At 42.5% G+C, this 17,080-nt stretch overlaps 1 protein-coding gene across 3 annotated transcripts in view; it reads right to left on the reverse strand.

The window, feature by feature from the left end:
• Positions 1-603: 603 nt before the first annotated feature.
• LOC311135246 (vesicle transport through interaction with t-SNAREs homolog 1A-like) overlaps positions 604-17,080 on the reverse strand; it is a 187,844-nt gene continuing 171,367 nt past the window's right edge. For 2 of the 3 annotated variants that reach the window (XM_084169186.1, XM_084169185.1), the window contains one exon: positions 604-1,634. In XM_084169186.1, the coding sequence (XP_084025312.1) occupies positions 1,541-1,634 (94 nt within the window). In that variant the 3' untranslated portion in view covers positions 604-1,540. The remainder of the gene's footprint in view (positions 1,635-17,080) is intronic. The other variant, XM_084169187.1, reaches the window with a different exon arrangement.

Here is a 17,080-nt window from a genome sequence, read left to right on the forward strand (position 1 = left end):
GACGTGGCGGGTACCTGTGTACGTTTTAATGAGAGTATGTTTCTGTGTGAGTGTAATGTGTTTGCTACAGGGCTAATGAGAGCATCATTCAGCCATAATGACGGGACACTAAAATGCCCCTCAACAGTCCCTTTGCAGTGCCTCTTGGATTTTGCACATAAAACACAACAATCTTACTCTGTCCACCTACAGTAGAATGGCTTTCCCTTTCCAAACTGGACTGAAACACACATAGTATTGGGAGTTGGTAAAATGAGCATGCTACATCATGTCAGCTTGAAGTGGTTTGGGTTAAAGACTACATAAAAATTATTATCATTACAATTTAGATAGGACCACATAGCAATATCACTTAAATAAAAAATGAGTTAAGTCTGAATTCACACAAAATCAAAGCAATCCATGTTTGAACTGGTCCTGGACAGATACGTACTATACATGTCATGTGATTCGCTGGCCAAAGACGATTGGTCTGCGTCAGGTTACGTTTACAATAGACTTCATAAAATGTACACTTGCTATCACATACTCTAATGATAATCAAAGATAATAATAATCAATTCTCAAACAATGTATATAAATAAATATTAACAGAATTACTGATAATATGAAAAACCTTTTTATCTCTACGTACATTTATGTAGATTTGCCAGTTAGTGCAGTATGTCACCTACTATGATCAATTCTCTATTAATGTCTTGTCTGTACAAACAAAAGATCATGGAGTCTGGACAATGTTGAGATCCCATACAGTCAGATACCAATGATATGTATGAGTGAGTAATGTGAAGAGGATGGATAAAGCAAATCCTGGGTCTCCTTCCTTAAGCTAAAACAGAAGCAAACCTTTTCATGCGAATACATCTTCCATTTACAAATGTATATCTCATATTTGGGCCCAACCGTGTGGAAAGAGGTGACTCTGACTGCCACCTCTTATTTGAAGGTACTGTCCTTTGTGCCTGGAGGCTGTGTGTGAATGTGAATGCATATAGTAAGTCCCCATGTTAATCAGAGTTGAGTCTAGCGTTTAATATACTAGATGTATTGAAAGATGGTCTGACAAACAGGGAGAGAAAAGCCCTGCGTACCGATATGCACGCACTCGCACGCACGCACACACACACACGCGCTCACACACACACACACACGCACGCTCACACACACGTACAAATGGGACTGCGGACACCTTAGGTTAGACCATGGAAGTAGCGAATAAACAACACTAGCAGGTTCTATATCTTTGAACTCGACTAGACTCTTTGAATCCCCCATAGGCTCTCGCTACCCAGGGAAAAGATGGATCTCCCATGCAAACACAGTCCAGTGACAACAACACCCTGAATAATATCAATAACAATAGAAAGAACTGTGGGGGCGAGAGAGAGAGAGAGAGAGAGAGAGAGACCCCTGTCAGGGTCTGGAAAGAGTGATTCATTGGAACCATTTGTCCTAATTACTCCAGAGCAATGCTTTGTCGCTATTAATCACGTGTGGTGTGTGTGTGTGATGGAGTGTGTTTGTGTGAGCATTGGGTAGATCAGCGCCCTCGCACATTGAAATAGATAGCCAGGATGATGGTGATGAGGATGATGGCGCCGAGGACGAAGACCAGGACTCTGTTCTGGATAATTCTGCACACACAGAGAGAGAGAGAGAGAGAGAGAGAGAGAGACACAGAGAGAGAGAGGGGACGAGAGAGACAGAGAGACAGAGAGGGATAGAGAGAGAGAGAGAGAGAGACAGAGAGAGAGAGAAAGAAAGAAAGAGAAAGAGAAAGAGAGAGGAAAAAGAGGGAAAGACAGGGTTAGACAGGGGTCACAGTAGTCTGTTTGAATCCACAGAGACATCTGAAACACGCCCAAACATGTATGCATTTATGTGCAACAAAATGACCAGCCCTCATGTTTAATGGGTACTATGAGGGCCTCATACAAGGTTATTTACTGTTCACACACACTGACAAGACTGCTATTCAAAAGGGACACACACTCCACACACGTAAACGCAAGCTCGCACACATGCACAAATATGCACGCACGCGCACACACAAAAGCCTGTAGGCGCGCGCACACAATCGTTTGTTCCAGCAACTCCCAAACACTGACTCATAAACACACACACAAAACTGCAGACATGCTTTAGGAAAGGAAAGGGGAAGGGAAAACCTCTTTAAAAACTTTATTTTCATAATAAAGTGGAAAAAGTGGCTCAAGTTTCCTGGAGGTAATAAAATATAACATCTGTGAATTACGGATGGAATTTGCCATTAAACACCTCGCTCTGTGGCACATTCCCATTCTCCCACAGTCGCCTAAGTACATTTGACAAAAATAGACTTTGAACAAAAAGAAAAATGTAAAGGACATGGAGAGCAAATTTATGTTTTAGTTTGTTTGTGTGTGTGTTCATATGTATATACCATACCGGTCAAAAGTTATAGAGCACCTACTCATTCAAGGGTTTTTCTTTATTTTTACTATTTTCTACGTTGTAGAATAATAGTGAAGACATCAAAACTATGAAATTACACATATGGAATCATGTAGTAACCAAAAAAGTGTTAAACAAATCAAAATATATTTTATATTTGAGATTCTTCAGTAGCTACCCTTTGCCTTGATGACAGCTTTGCACACTCTTGGCATTCTCTCAACCAGCTTCACCTGGAATACTTTTTCAAAAGTCTTGAAGGAGTTCCTTCACTCTGCGGTCCAACTCATCCCAAACCATCTCAACTGGGTTAAGGTAGGGGGATTGTGGATGCCAGGTCATCTGTTGCAGCACTCCATCACTCTTCTTCTTACACAGCCTGGAGGTGTGTTGTGCAATTGTCCTGTTGAAAAATAAATTACAGTCCCACTAAGCGCAAACCAGATGGGATGGTGTATCGCTGCTGAATGCTGTAGTAGCCATGCTGGTTAAGTGTGCCTTCAATTCTAAATACATCACAGACAGTGTCACCAGCAAAGCACCCCCACACCATCACACCTCCTCCTCGCTTCACGGTGGGAACCACACATGTGGAGATCTTCCATTCACCTACTCTGTGTCTCACAAAGACACGGTGGATGGAACCCAAAATCTCAAATTTGGACTCATCAGACCAAAGGACAGATTTCCACTGGTCTAATGTCCATTGCTAGTGTTTCTTGGCCCAACCAAGTCTCTTCTTCTTATTGTCGTCCTTTAGTAGTGGTTTCTTTGCTGCAATTCAACCATGAAGGCTTGATTCACGCAGTCTCCTCTGAACAGTTGATGTTGAAATGTGTCTGTTACTTGAACTCTGTGAAGCATTTATTTGGGCTGCAATTTCTGATGCTGGTATCTCTAATGAACTTATCCTCTGCAGCAGATGTAGCTCTGAGTCTTCCTTTCCCGTGGCGGTCCTCATGAGAGCCAGTTTCATCATGGCGCTTGATGGTTTTTGCGACTGCACTTTCAAAGTTCTTGAATTTTCCGTATTGACTGACCTTCATGTCTTAAAGTAATGATGGACTGTCATTTCTCTTTGCTTATTTGAGCTGTTCTTGCCATAATATGGACTTGGTCTTTTACCAAATAGGGCTATCTTCTGTATACCCCCCCCCCTACCTTGTCACAACACAACTGATTGGCTCAAATGCATTAAGAAGGAAAGAAATTCCACAAATGAACGTTTAACTGTTAATTGATATGCATTCCAGGTGACTACCTCATGAAGCTGGTTGAGAGAATGCCAAGAGTGTGCAAAGCTGTCATCAAGTCAAAGGGTGGCTACTTTGAAGAATCTCAAATATAAAATATATTCTGATTTGTTTAACACTTTTTTTGGTTACTACATGATTCCATATGTGTTATTTCATAGTTTTGATGTCATCACTATTATTCTACAATGTAAAAAAATAAAGAAAAACCCTTGAATGAGTAGGTGTGTCCAAACTTTTGACTGGTACTGTATGTACAGTGGGGGAAAAAAGTATTTAGTCAGCCACCAATTGTGCAAGTTCTCCCACTTAAAAAGATGAGAGAGGCCTGTAATTTTCATCATAGGTACACGTCAACTATGACAGACAAATTGAGAAAAAAAAATCCCATTGTAGGATTTTTAATGAATTTATTTGCAAATTATGGTGGAAAATAAGTATTTGGTCACCTACAAACAAGCAAGATTTCTGGCTCTCACAGACCTGTAACTTCTTCTTTAAGAGGCTCCTCTGTCCTCCACTCGTTACCTGTATTAATGGCACCTGTTTGAACTTGTTATCAGTATAAAATACACCTGTCCACAACCTCAAACAGTCACACTCCAAACTCCACTATGGCCATGACCAAAGAGCTGTCAAAGGACACCAGAAACAAAATTGTAGACCTGCACCAGGATGGGAAGACTGAATCTGCAATAGGTAAGCAGCTTGGTTTGAAGAAATCAATTGTGGGAGCAATTATTAGGAAATGGAAGACATACAAGACCACTGATAATCTCCCTCGATCTGGGGCTCCACACAAGATCTCACCCCGTGGGGTCAAAATGATCACAAGAACGGTGAGCAAAAATCCCAGAACCACACGGGGGGACCTAGTGAATGACCTGCAGAGAGCTGGGACCAAAGTAACAAAGCCTACCATCAGTAACACACTACGCCGCCAGGGACTCAAATCCTGCAGTGCTAGACGTGTCCCCCTGCTTAAGCCAGTACATGTCCAGGCCCGTCTGAAGTTTGCTAGGGTGCATTTGGATGATCCAGAAGAGGATTGGGAGAATGTCATATGGTCAGATGAAACCAAAATAGAACTTTTTGAAAACGTTTGACCTGTGTCATTGCCAACAAAGGGTATATAACAAAGTATTGAGAAAATGTTGTTATTGACCAAATACTTATTTTCCACCATAATTTGCAAATAAATTCATTAAAAATCCTACAATGTGATTTTCAGGATTTTTTCCCCTAATTTTGTCTGTCATAGTTGACGTGTACCTATGATGAAAATTACAGGCCTCTCTCATCTTTTTAAGTGGGAGAACTTGCACAATTGGTGGCTGACTAAATACTTTTTTCCCCCCACTGTATGTATGTATGTATGTGTGTATGTATGTGTGTGTGTGTGTGTGTGTCCCAGATGTAGTCTCCAGAGCGCCTCTCCACACACTCCCCCACTCTCCGTCACTCCTGACAAATGACAGAATTATCACATTTGCTGACATGTGGAGGGGGAGTGGGGCCAGTGTCCACTGCTCTAAGCAGGAGATGAATAGCCCATGCTTCAGCCATTCATCACAGGGGCTGTGGAGCTGCAACTCAGGACTGCTCACTCACCCCCTACCTACCCCTTCCTCTCCCCCAGCCCGACCCCCAGCCCCAGCATCTATCCTGGCCTGAGTTTAGTGGCAGTTTACTCCCAACTCCAGCCGTAGACCCGCTCTTACATCTAGTCCCTGTCCTGGAGCGTCTTTAGTCAGATACTTACCCCAGCCTGAGTTTCAGCCTCTTCCACCAACTTCTACAGCCTGGTCCTACACTAGCCCTGCTCCAGTCCAATGCTCCAGCCCATTGCCCCAGCCTGACATGGAGAGGGTCTCCAGGGGCCCGAGCCCTCAGCTTGGAAACAGCTCAGCAGGTCATGTTTATGAGAGTGTGTGAGTGTAAGTGTGTCTGTGCTACGCATGTGACGGTGAGAAAATACATTTGTAATGAGAGTTAAGCTATGACAGAACACTCCATTCATCATGTTTATCATAGATTGATTTGAATAATTGGGCCTGGTCTCCGTGGCTCTGGCAAGGGGCTTCTCCTGATAGGGCGCTGGCGCTGCAGCGTTTGCATAATGCAGAGCCGTTTGGGGAAGAAGCGGGAAACATTAATCAGCGCGTGTTTAGCAAGGCCACAACTCCCTCTTTAATTGCCATTCATTATTAATGATGATTATTTACTCGCAAATAGCCCAACAGAGATGCTAGCATGTTACTGTGTGTGTTGTGTTTGGGGATCGTGCTGCTAGTTCATTTTACAGATGTGGAGGCAGGAGGAGGGGTTGAGATGAATGAGGAGGGGTTGTTGGGAAGTTCGTTTTGGGCTGGCGAAGGCCTGGTTAAGGGGATAGGGAAGTAGCACTTTAAAATAAGTTTTATTTTAATAAGCTTTAATAAACTATTTATAAGTAGTGCAGGTAGGCTATTTATGCCTATACTATTGATAAATTAGTCTTCTAGCATTCATAACCATTTATTAACATGGTATGCATTATAACAATTTCTAAGAAAGCATTTATAAGTATTTATATTCGCATTTATAATGACTTAATAATACAAGTTATTATTAAGCTCTTCACTTGGGTAACGTACAGGGTAGTGCTTAGCGATTAGTGCGTTTTGAGGTCAGTTTCGGTTTCGATTATTTATTTATTTTACATTAAATGCACTATGCATTATGTGGGTTGAATACTGTAACAACACAGAATAAAACAATTAATACAATTCTCATGATGATAGTGTCTGCCCATTACTGCTTGTCACTTATTAACCATCATTTATTCACATTACTTTAAAATATTTCAGCTGTTGTGTATATTACATTTGTTTTATTTGATGACGTTATTATGTAAGTCATCATCTCATCTCTATAGATATCTGACTAAATCACTATGTTAGTAGTTCTTCAAAGTAAATAAGGCATACTTTTATGACTGCTGAATACCAACTATCAATCACTTAGATCATGTATTTCAGGTAGAGATACCTCACGAAGCAACTGCTCTCTATCCCTCTCGATCATGCGTTCTCTCTTCTCTCCGTTTCCCTGTCTGCTCCACATAGATCAGACAAGTAGGCGGGTGTGCAATGGATTATGGTCATTGTAGTTAATTACCACGTTTTCTGCGCTACACTATGTAGAGTATTGACTAAAACTAAAACTCCCTACATTCTTGCACAGTTCGGGCTTGATCTGATTTATCTCTAGAGAAACCATGCATCGAGCTCACAGAAAAAACCTGAACGAAATGGATTTCAAAATATTGAACCAATGTCAGTCAATTTCGGTTAATCGCTCAGCACTAGTACAAGGAAAGCGCTGTACACTACACTGTCAATAAAACAAATATTATTCTTAAAAACGAGAGCGTCATTTGGTGTCCGAAGCGGGATCCTCCGACAGGACGATCTCGCAGGAGTCAATAAGCAATAACACAAAATACAGTGTCACTGGTCAGGACCTTAACACCTAGCCTAAGGAACTCTCTGTCTATTTCTCATGCTCTGAAGTCCTATTTCTCTTCATGTTACCTCCCATGTGGCGCAGTGGTCTAAGGCACTGCATCGCAGTGCTAGCTGTGCCACTAGAGATCCTGGTTCGAACCAGGCTCTGTCGTAGCTGGCCGCGACCGGGAGACCCATGGGGCGGCGCACAATTGGCCCAGCGTCGTCCAGGGTAGGGGAGGGAATGGTCGGCAGGGATGTAGCTCAGTTGGTAGAGCATTTGCAACACCAGGGTTGTGGGTTCGATTCCCACGGGGGGCCAGTATGAAAAATAAATAAATAATGTATGCACTCACTAACTGTAAGTCGCTCTGGATAAGAGCGTCTGCTAAATGACTCAAATGTAAAAAACAATTTTTACACTTCATACCGGCGTTATTCCTGTATTGAAATCCCTAACTAGGTGTGTCTAGTGCATTGGATATGGAACCTGCCTCCTTAACAACACTGGGCCTGGGGGAATCTAAATGGAAAGCGGATTGGAGAGGAGGAGAGGACCACGGGCTGGTCTGTTTGATACTTACAAGGTCATTTGAATGAATGTGTAAAATGCATGGGACGGTGGGCTCTCTCCTGCCTACAGTAATGTAGATTAATATACCGCTGGTTAGGGGACTCCTCTGACAACACTCTCCGAGGATGGAGAAGGTCCCCAGGCCCCCAGGCAACCCCCTCCACCCCCTCACGCCCAGGCTGCCAGACGGGGAGGAGAAGAGGAGAGCCCAGAGTGGAGGAGAGGAGCGAGGGATTAGAAGTGAGTCATAATTCACTCGAGCCATGTTTAAATCCATTTAAGAAACAGTGTCTGTGACACTTTAAAGAGTGTAAGCCCTGCCCTCTGACAGCCCCTGTAATTAACCCCTGGAACCCCCACCACAGAGAGAGAAGGTAGAGGGGTGAGAGGAGGAATATTCACAGTTGGTTTGGATAGCTAGAGCCCGTGTCTCTGTAAAATAACCGAGCATTCAAATGTATATCCAATTGTGCCTAATGGCATGATGATCTCAGAAATCTACATGTATGTCACACAGGCATGTGAGCTATTCATAAAAAAAGACCACACGTGTGTAATGTATTCATTAAAATTGGTCACTACAATCCATCATAAAGCGGAGACCAAATCCACATTATTCTGTGATACTGTTGATAACAGTCCCCTTTTTCATAATCCACTGGACCTAATTTGCAATGATAATTTTTGCTACAAAGTCGTCCATCAAATAGATATCATCTACACTGCAAAGATTATATATGCCACAAAGAGATTGATATCAATTTACCATCCAAATACGATTACAAGCCTTATTCATTAAAATAAAGTCACATAACACCATCGTAAAAATCTCCAAACATATCTTGGACCAGAGAGTTTCAGTGTGAAAAACATGGTTTCCTCTACCTTATGGGAGATCCAGGTCTGACACATCACATCTCCAGACAGAACAGAACTTATCAAACCGGATCCATCCTCTGTGTTTGACACTTGAGAGAGGAGAAAATAATGGGAGGGGTGGGGTGGAGGTGTGTGTGTGCATGACACACAACTCAAGGCTTGAGATAAATCTTACCCCCCTCTGGCATACCTTCTCATGAGGCCCTTATGTGATCCCCCCATCTCTCTCTCCCTCTTTTTCCCCATTCTCTCTCTCTCCCTCTTTTTCCCCATTCTCTCTCTCCCTCTTTTTCCCCATTCGCTCTCTCTCTCTCCCTCTTTTTCCCCATTCTCTCTCTCTCTCCCTCTTTTTCCCCATTCTCTCTCACTCACACACACACACACACACACACACACACACACACACACACACACACACACACACACACACACACACACACGACACCATCCCAACACCAGTACCTTCTATAGAAGCTCAGGAGGGCTGGCTCTATTGGTTATAGGACCTCTTCTACCCTACCAACCAACCAACCAAGCAAGCAGTTGACTACAGAGCAAAGCAGCTATAGCACTGCCCAAAGACGGGGGATGCTATATGTGCATGCAAGTGAGGGAGAGAGTTGGAAGGAGAGAGAGGAGGGAGGAGATATGGAGGAAAGAGGGCTAGAGCAATGGAGAATAAAAATGAGAGAAGAAGCAGCAGAGAGCGCGAGGGGAAAAACAGAAACCCTCGAAGAGTCCGTTTACCCGGGGAAGGAGGCTGGAAGAGAGCCTCCTCAGAGAGATGAAAATAATGAGGATTCACAAAATCGTACCAGTGTTATTAAAATTTAAAATCTCTATTTTTTTCCCTCTCTTACTTAGTGTTTTTTCTTCACAGCACACCCTCATTACCAACCCTAATAAGGCCAGGGATACACCTCTATGGTGTGTGTGTGTGTGTGTGTGTGTGTGTGTGTGTGTGTGTGTGTGGGGGGGGGGAGTTCTGGGTCCAGCCCCCCTGTGCTAAGCACCCCCCCCCCACAACCCTAAATTCTCTACAGCCCCTCACACACCACCTCTCTGCTGGCTCTCTTAGGTGGACGTGCGGACATACAGACACACAGTCAGACTGACACACGGACACTACACATCACTACAATCTTAGAACACAAACCAGATATTTCTTTCTCCTTTATTCCCCCTCCTTTTCACTACTAGGCCAATAAAACACAAATCAATGGCTGTTTGACCCGTTCTGGTTCTTTCTCTAAATCCTGGGAATATGCAGCATGGGAGAGGAGAGGAGGAGAGAAAAGAAGGGAGGGAACGAGGGAGGGGAAAAGAGGGAGGAGGGAAGGGTGCCGGAACGATCAATGTGTTCACAGAGAGAGTGATGGACATAGTGCAGAAAGCTGGGGGGGCCGAGCCCTGACGAACGCGTGTGCTTGTGATCATAAACTGATACAAAATAAATATTTTATTCTATTGCCCATCTTCACTCCCCTCCTCTACACACACATTAATGTCAAAGTTGTCTGTTTAAATAGGGTTATAGAGGAATATAAAATCAACATTGATTCAATTAAAATAGCTATAATAACTTGCCATGTTACAATCAAATGAATGAAACAGATCGGGTAAAATTTGTCAAATCGTCATCATTTTATCAGAACAGCTTACAAAATAAATGTGAAGACATCAATTGCGTGTCAACCCACATAAAAAAACGTGAGCTGTTGTGCCAACAGCTTGGATAATAGGTTGACCTGTGGGGTATACCACAAAGCAGTTGATAAACAACCAGAAATAACTGTAGTTTTTCTGGTTAATTAAGAAAGCTAAACGTATGTGTTGTTGGTTGTTGAGTCAATTAGACCAAGCCCATTTCAAGAACATCTTTCAAAAATTTGTATAGTTATTTCAGTATTTTTAGGCAAGTTAGCTGGCTAACTCCTTGATGCTGCTTTGTAGTATACCCCCCTCAGTAATAGAATGAGACTTGATTCCTCTGTATGTACAGTACCAGTCAAAAGTTTGGACACACCTACTCATTCAAGGGTTTTTCTTTATTTTTACTATTTTCTACATTGTAGAATAATAGTGAAGACATCAAAACTATGAAATAACACATGGAATCATGTAGTAACCAAAAAAGTGTTAAACAAATTAAAATATATTTTATATTTGAGATTCTTCAAAGTAGTCACCCTTTGCCTTGATGACAGCTTTGCACACTCTTGGCATTCTCTCAACCAGCTTCATGAGATAGTCACCTGGAATACATTTCAATTAACATGTGTGCCTTGTTAAAAGTTAATTTCTGGAATTTATTTTGTTCTTAATGCATTTGAGCCAATCAGTCTATCAGCCAATCAATCAGCCCTATTTGGTAAAATACCAAGTCTATATTATGGCAAGAACAGCTCAAATAAGCAAAGACACACACAACTGTGTATGTAGGCCATTGCATTTGAGCCAATCAGTTGTGTTGTGACAAGGTAGGGGGGGGTATACAGCAGATAGCCCTATTTGGTAAAATACTAAGTCTATATTATGGCAAGAACAGCTCAAATAAGCAAAGAGAAACAACAGTCCATCATTACTAAATAAATAAATAAAGAAAAACCCTTGAATGAGTAGGTGTGTCCAAACTTTTGACAGGTACTGTATGTTCTGCCCATTACCCCCAACGGTGTGTTCAAGCTAAATGAGATTTTCTTTAACTGGTTCCAATGAATCACTCTTCCCAGGCCCTGACAGGGGTCTCTCTCTCTCACACACACACAGACAGACTGTGGGCACACAAGCACAGCAAGAGGGTCTTAAATGATTTTTCTTTTTCGTAAAGAGTTTTTACAGCTTAACATACACACACACTCACACACACACACACACACACACACACACACACACACACACACACACACCTTTTACTATCCTTGTGGGGACCTAAAACTGATTTCCATTCAAAATCCTATTTTCCCTAACCCTAAACCTAACCTTAACTCCAACTCTAAACCTAACCCTAATTGTAACCCTAGCCCTAAACCCAACCCTTAAAATTGCCTTTGTCCTCATGGGGACCTGGGAAATGTCCCCACGATGGAGAATTTTCCTTGTTTTACTATCCTTGTGGGGACTTTTGGGGATTTCTGGTACCTACGAGGATAGTAATACAATCCTGCCCTCCCCCCACACACATTTACTGCCAGGGCTGATGGCTGAAAAAAATACAGCTCTTTAATTGCATGTTATTTACTTTAAAAGGGCCCCGACATCATGTAATTCCCGAAAGAAAAACAGTACTTATGCACAAACACAAACTCTCACACTAACACTCTAGCCCCTACTGGATGTTGTATCTCAATAGAACCTGAATACTATAATACATCATTTTCACAAGGGCTTATTAGCCACATTACTGTACAATTACCCAATGGCTCTCTCTATGAATTAAAGTATGAACAAAATAATATATAGTTTTAAGGAAATTCTAGAAAAATGCTCATATACACCACAGGACTTGATACGCAATGAGGGCTCTATTTTCCTTCCCACACGACCTTGTTCAATCTTTAGCTCTATTTACAGTATTGTACATTCTGTGCGACGGTTGGAAGGAAGTTTGATTGTCTCCGTTTGGAGTCCATGGTCTGAGCGAGCAGCACTGTTATTTTTTTATTTTTTTTTGGGAGCTTAGCACAGACCCACGAGAGCAGCACCGGGGCTCTACATGTTCATCCATTTTTTATTTGGAGGCTAACAACCTGGCCAGCAGCCGAGGCTGGGACTTGGAACTCTCCTGGAAAAGTGTTGGAGGGTTGAGAGAGGATGAGAAAAAGGGAAGACATAGGGGGCTAAGTGAGTGTGTGTAAAAAATAACCAAAGAAAGTGTAGAGCGAGAGTGAGGGAGAAATACAGCAGGGGAGAGAATACCTTGTTTGCAACTCTTTCTGGAATTTTCAAAAACTTTTGCCTGCAGTGGTTTCAGGCAGCTGCAGTCTCATGTCCTGGTATGATGTGGCTTTTTGAGTCTCTCTTCTTTTTTATAGATACACAGTTTACTGACCTAGCTGGCAGCTTGCCAGAGTAGTAGTTCTCTCTCTCCTTCTCTCCCTCTACCCCTCACCCCATCCCCCTCTCACTCTCCTTCCTTCATGCACTCCTTTTCTGTTTTCTACTTACCTCACTTTTTCTTGTTTAACCTCTCTCTCCCACACTTGTTCCTTCTCCTTACCTTAATATTATCTCCCCCTCCCTACTTACCTTTCTATTTCCTTGCATCCCTTATTCCACCCTTTCCCATATTCTCTTCACATGCTCCCTCTTTTTCCCCATTCTCTCTCTCCCTCTTTTCCCCCATTCTCTCTCTCCCTCCTTTTCCCCATTCTCTCTCTCTCTCTGATGTGAAACGCAGCGGAGGGTTCTTTGAGCACGTTCAGCTCTGTGGTCAAGTAAGCCAATGAGAGATCACAAGCCCTACCTACCGTCAATGTATCCCAGACAGTCGCAGAATCAATGCACTCTGTACAAGGCTAAACGTGTACAAATGGATAATGTGTGCATTGTGTGTCCTGCATACCTCACCTCTCCTCTTTCCTTTCTATGTCACAGGACATAGGCATCTCGGAACAAACAAATAGCTTGAGAAAGCCGAGCTGAGGAGCTTTTTGAGTACGTCCACAATGGCTTCTAATTTCTTCTAATTTGGTGGCATACCTCTACGATGCTCAAATGTGCCTCCGCGGGATTTCTTCGAGGGGCCTTCACTTGGAGGGCAAGGTTATATTGCTGTGCAAATGCCACACACACACAACTGTGTATGTAGGCCATACATGGATGGTGCATGTGAAATGAAGCACTTTAATAGCTTCCATTTTCTTTTTTAATGAGGTTATACTACATGCAAGGATACATATTAAGTTGTTGGCAAAACAATAGGCTAACCTGCTGCTCAAGCATTAACCTCTGACTGATCCCATCACTGCCACCAACTGCTGCTGTAACTGATGCTTTGCATTTTGGGAAGGTGACTGGATGGAGTGGGACATTGAGACGTGAATCTTTCCAGCCTGGAGGTTGATAGTGAATAGTACAGCGTTTATACAGCGCCCAATAAATTACTTTTCTCACTATTTCGTCTCGCCTGCTAAGATTTCACAACTCAAAACCACTCGGACGCATTCCATCGGAGGGCCCGCCGCGTATCAGATTACCGGCCCTGCTGAAAGGGCGTAACACTTTCCATGGGAACCATATTCCTCCAAAACTATGATGCACATACATTTGTATTGTATGTTCAGTATTGAAATCTCATTAGGCCACATAAATCATCCATACGGGCTGGCGAATCGAAAGGGAGGAGGGAAAAAGTTGAGCCGGGATGCTCTGTGCGTTGTAAACAGACCCGGGGCAATGGTTTATGACGTCTGCGTGCTGCGTTTCAGTCACACAATAGATAGCTGCCACACGGGGCTTTGATTGGATTCTTTCCCCTAGATGTCTTGTAGAGACTTTGGTGAAATGTATTATGTCCGCTTTCTAGGCACATGACGGCTGCTTTTCTACGTAGAAGTATTGGGTCTGACAATGGTAGTAGGAATTGTACATTTTATACCGATTTCTTTTGTAATGGAATTTGGCAACTTGAAGCTATTGGATGACGAATAGCTACGTTTTTAAAAGAATGCTTGGGATCGCAGCATTACAGAAAATGATGGAAAGAATGAACAAAACAGAAATAACTAAAACAAATTATGTTTATGTAAGCATTTCAAAGAGTTTCTGCCATGCTTGTTGTATCTAAAAGTTGTATCTTCACAATAACTTTATGTCATGGTACCACGTTACATTGTTTGCTTAAGCAGGCAGTCAGAGTACTGTCTCCACTCCAAATGTTAGCCCTTTCAATAAGATAAAACGCTTTAAACTAATTACGTCGAAAAATAGAGCTATCTAGGATTCCACAGAGGAGAAGTAATGAGGAAATGTGTGTTTATGTCTGTGTCTTTTTATTAAATGGTGTGGAGACTCCTTATGTGTTTATTTGCCATTTTAAATAAAGTCTTCAAATATTTGCTTAAAACCCCCGGTGGCTTCATTCAGCATCCTGTGTCTCCAGATATGGGTAATGTTGATATACTGATCTCAACCCCAAAACACACACACACACAAAAACACACATGACATATAATTGCCTACTCAGTTATCACACAAATAGTTCACACACACACACACACACACACACACACACACACACACACACACACACACACACACACACACACACACACACACAGTGGTGACGGTCATTCAGGGCAGGTGGGGCAGAGCCTCATCTGTTTTGAGACCCACCTGTTGCCTGTTTTGTATGTTATTTTGGCATTAATACATGTCACATATCAGTTTGCAAACAACGTAAAAAAAATGAAGATCATTGAGTTAATAAAGTCACATACGAACATGGTCTCTTTTTTGCTTTCTTGAGTAAGGCAGCTCCAAAATGCAGGTGTTACAGCCTAGCTCAGCGCTTTCTGTGGTGGTGGGGCAGCCAGCGGAAAATACGGAGCGTAGGGGTTGGTAATGTTCTCTAGTTGCGCCGTGATTGGCTCAGTGTTCTGTCACTCATGGGGACACTATGTCACCGCAAAATCTACGGGGAGAGCTCGAAAATTCAAGCCCCTTGGGTGCTGCCATACAGTTACATTAGAAGTGCCCATCCACGAAGGCTCAAGGTCATTGGCCACAGATAAAATGACATCAAATCACGTTATATCTACCATAGCCTTTATTGGACTGATCATGTCAACATCATACTTTCAACATCTTAGCTAGCAAGCTAGACAAGCAGTCATCATCATGAATCACGTCGACAATCCTTTTCATCCTTGTCATATGAAGAGAGATTATAGATAAAACGTATCGTTGCTCATTAGCCATTGGACATAAACATCACACAACAAGTTGGAAATCGCAAATTCAACAATGAGTGGTTTGGAAGTAATCAGTGGCTAACTGCAAGCGTTGCAAAGCAATCACTAGCCTGCTATTCAGTGAAGTGGGTGTGTGGTCCAAGTCTGGGTTTAAGGGTCTCTTTTCCAAGCTTAAAAGGATAAACCTTCAATACCATGGGCCAGAAAAGGTTGAATACATTGGCCATGCTGTCAATCCAGCATGACTTCTGCCGCGTTCAAAACAACTGGAAACTCTGAACTGGGAAATCTCAGACTTCAGTGAGTTCAAGACAACTGGGAACTCCGAAAAAAACAAGCTCCGTCTGGGAAATACATTTTGAACGGTCATCTAACTCTGAATTCCAAGTTGGGAACTCGGGCCTCTTTCTAGAGTTGAAGATCACTGACGTCATGATTCGAACTTGTTTCCCCCCCACAGAACTCCCAGTTGTCTTGACAGCACCATACATCCAGAGATTGCCAGACTTTGACGATAAAGTTTGATGACAAAATTTGCCCACAAGGACCGCCGCGCCACCTTCCTGTTCAAGTGAGCAAAGCATAACAAGGTGAGTCCAAAAATGACTTGTATGCTACTGCATAAATGTAATATGCCAGGGAGATATGTACACTATAGCTAAGAAAGTAACACTAACATGTGGACCAGACCGCACACTGATCGCGCGCATGTATATTTTTTCCTCCCACACCAGACGTGATCAGGACACGCAGGTTGAAATATCAAAATGAACTCTGAACCAACTATATTAACTTGGAGACAGGTCGAAAACCATTAAACATGTATGGCAATTTAGCTAGCTAGCTTGCTGTTGCTAGCTAATTTGTCCTGGGATATAAACATTGGGTTGTTATTTTACCTGAAATGCACAAGGTCCTCTACTCCGACAATTAATCCACAGATAAAAGGGTACCGAGTTTGTTTCTAGTAATCTCTCCTCCTTCAGGCTTCTTCTTCTTCTTTGGACATTATATTGCATTTGGCAACCAACTTTAAAAGGTGCATTACCACCACCAATTGGACTGGAGTGTGTCTTTCAATCGCCCACGTGGGTAGATGCTTCTAAAAACCAATGAGGAGATGAGAGAGGCAGGACTTGCAGTGCGTTGAGCGTCACAAACAGAACCTAATTCTATTTTAGCGCCTGGCCACGCAGACACTCGTTGACGCACGTGAGCAGTGTGGGTGCAATGATTGAATAACATGTATGTGTAAATGTATTTTGCAACGTTCACGCATGCGACGCGTGTGGTGTGGTCAGCATGTAAGTGTACAGTTGTGGTCAAAGGTTTTGAGAATGACACAAATACTATTTTTCACAAAGTCTGCTGCCACAGTTTTGATGATGGCAATTTGCATATACTCCAGAATGTCATGAAGAGTGATCAGATGAATTGCAATTAATTGCAAAGTCCCTCTTTGCCATGAAAATGAATTTAATCCCCAAAAAACATTTCCACTTCATTTCAGCCCTGCCACAAAAGGACCAGCTGCCATCA

This window comes from Coregonus lavaretus (genome assembly GCF_964263955.1).
Source record: "Coregonus lavaretus genome assembly, chromosome: 1".
Classification (NCBI taxonomy): domain Eukaryota; kingdom Metazoa; phylum Chordata; class Actinopteri; order Salmoniformes; family Salmonidae; genus Coregonus; species Coregonus lavaretus.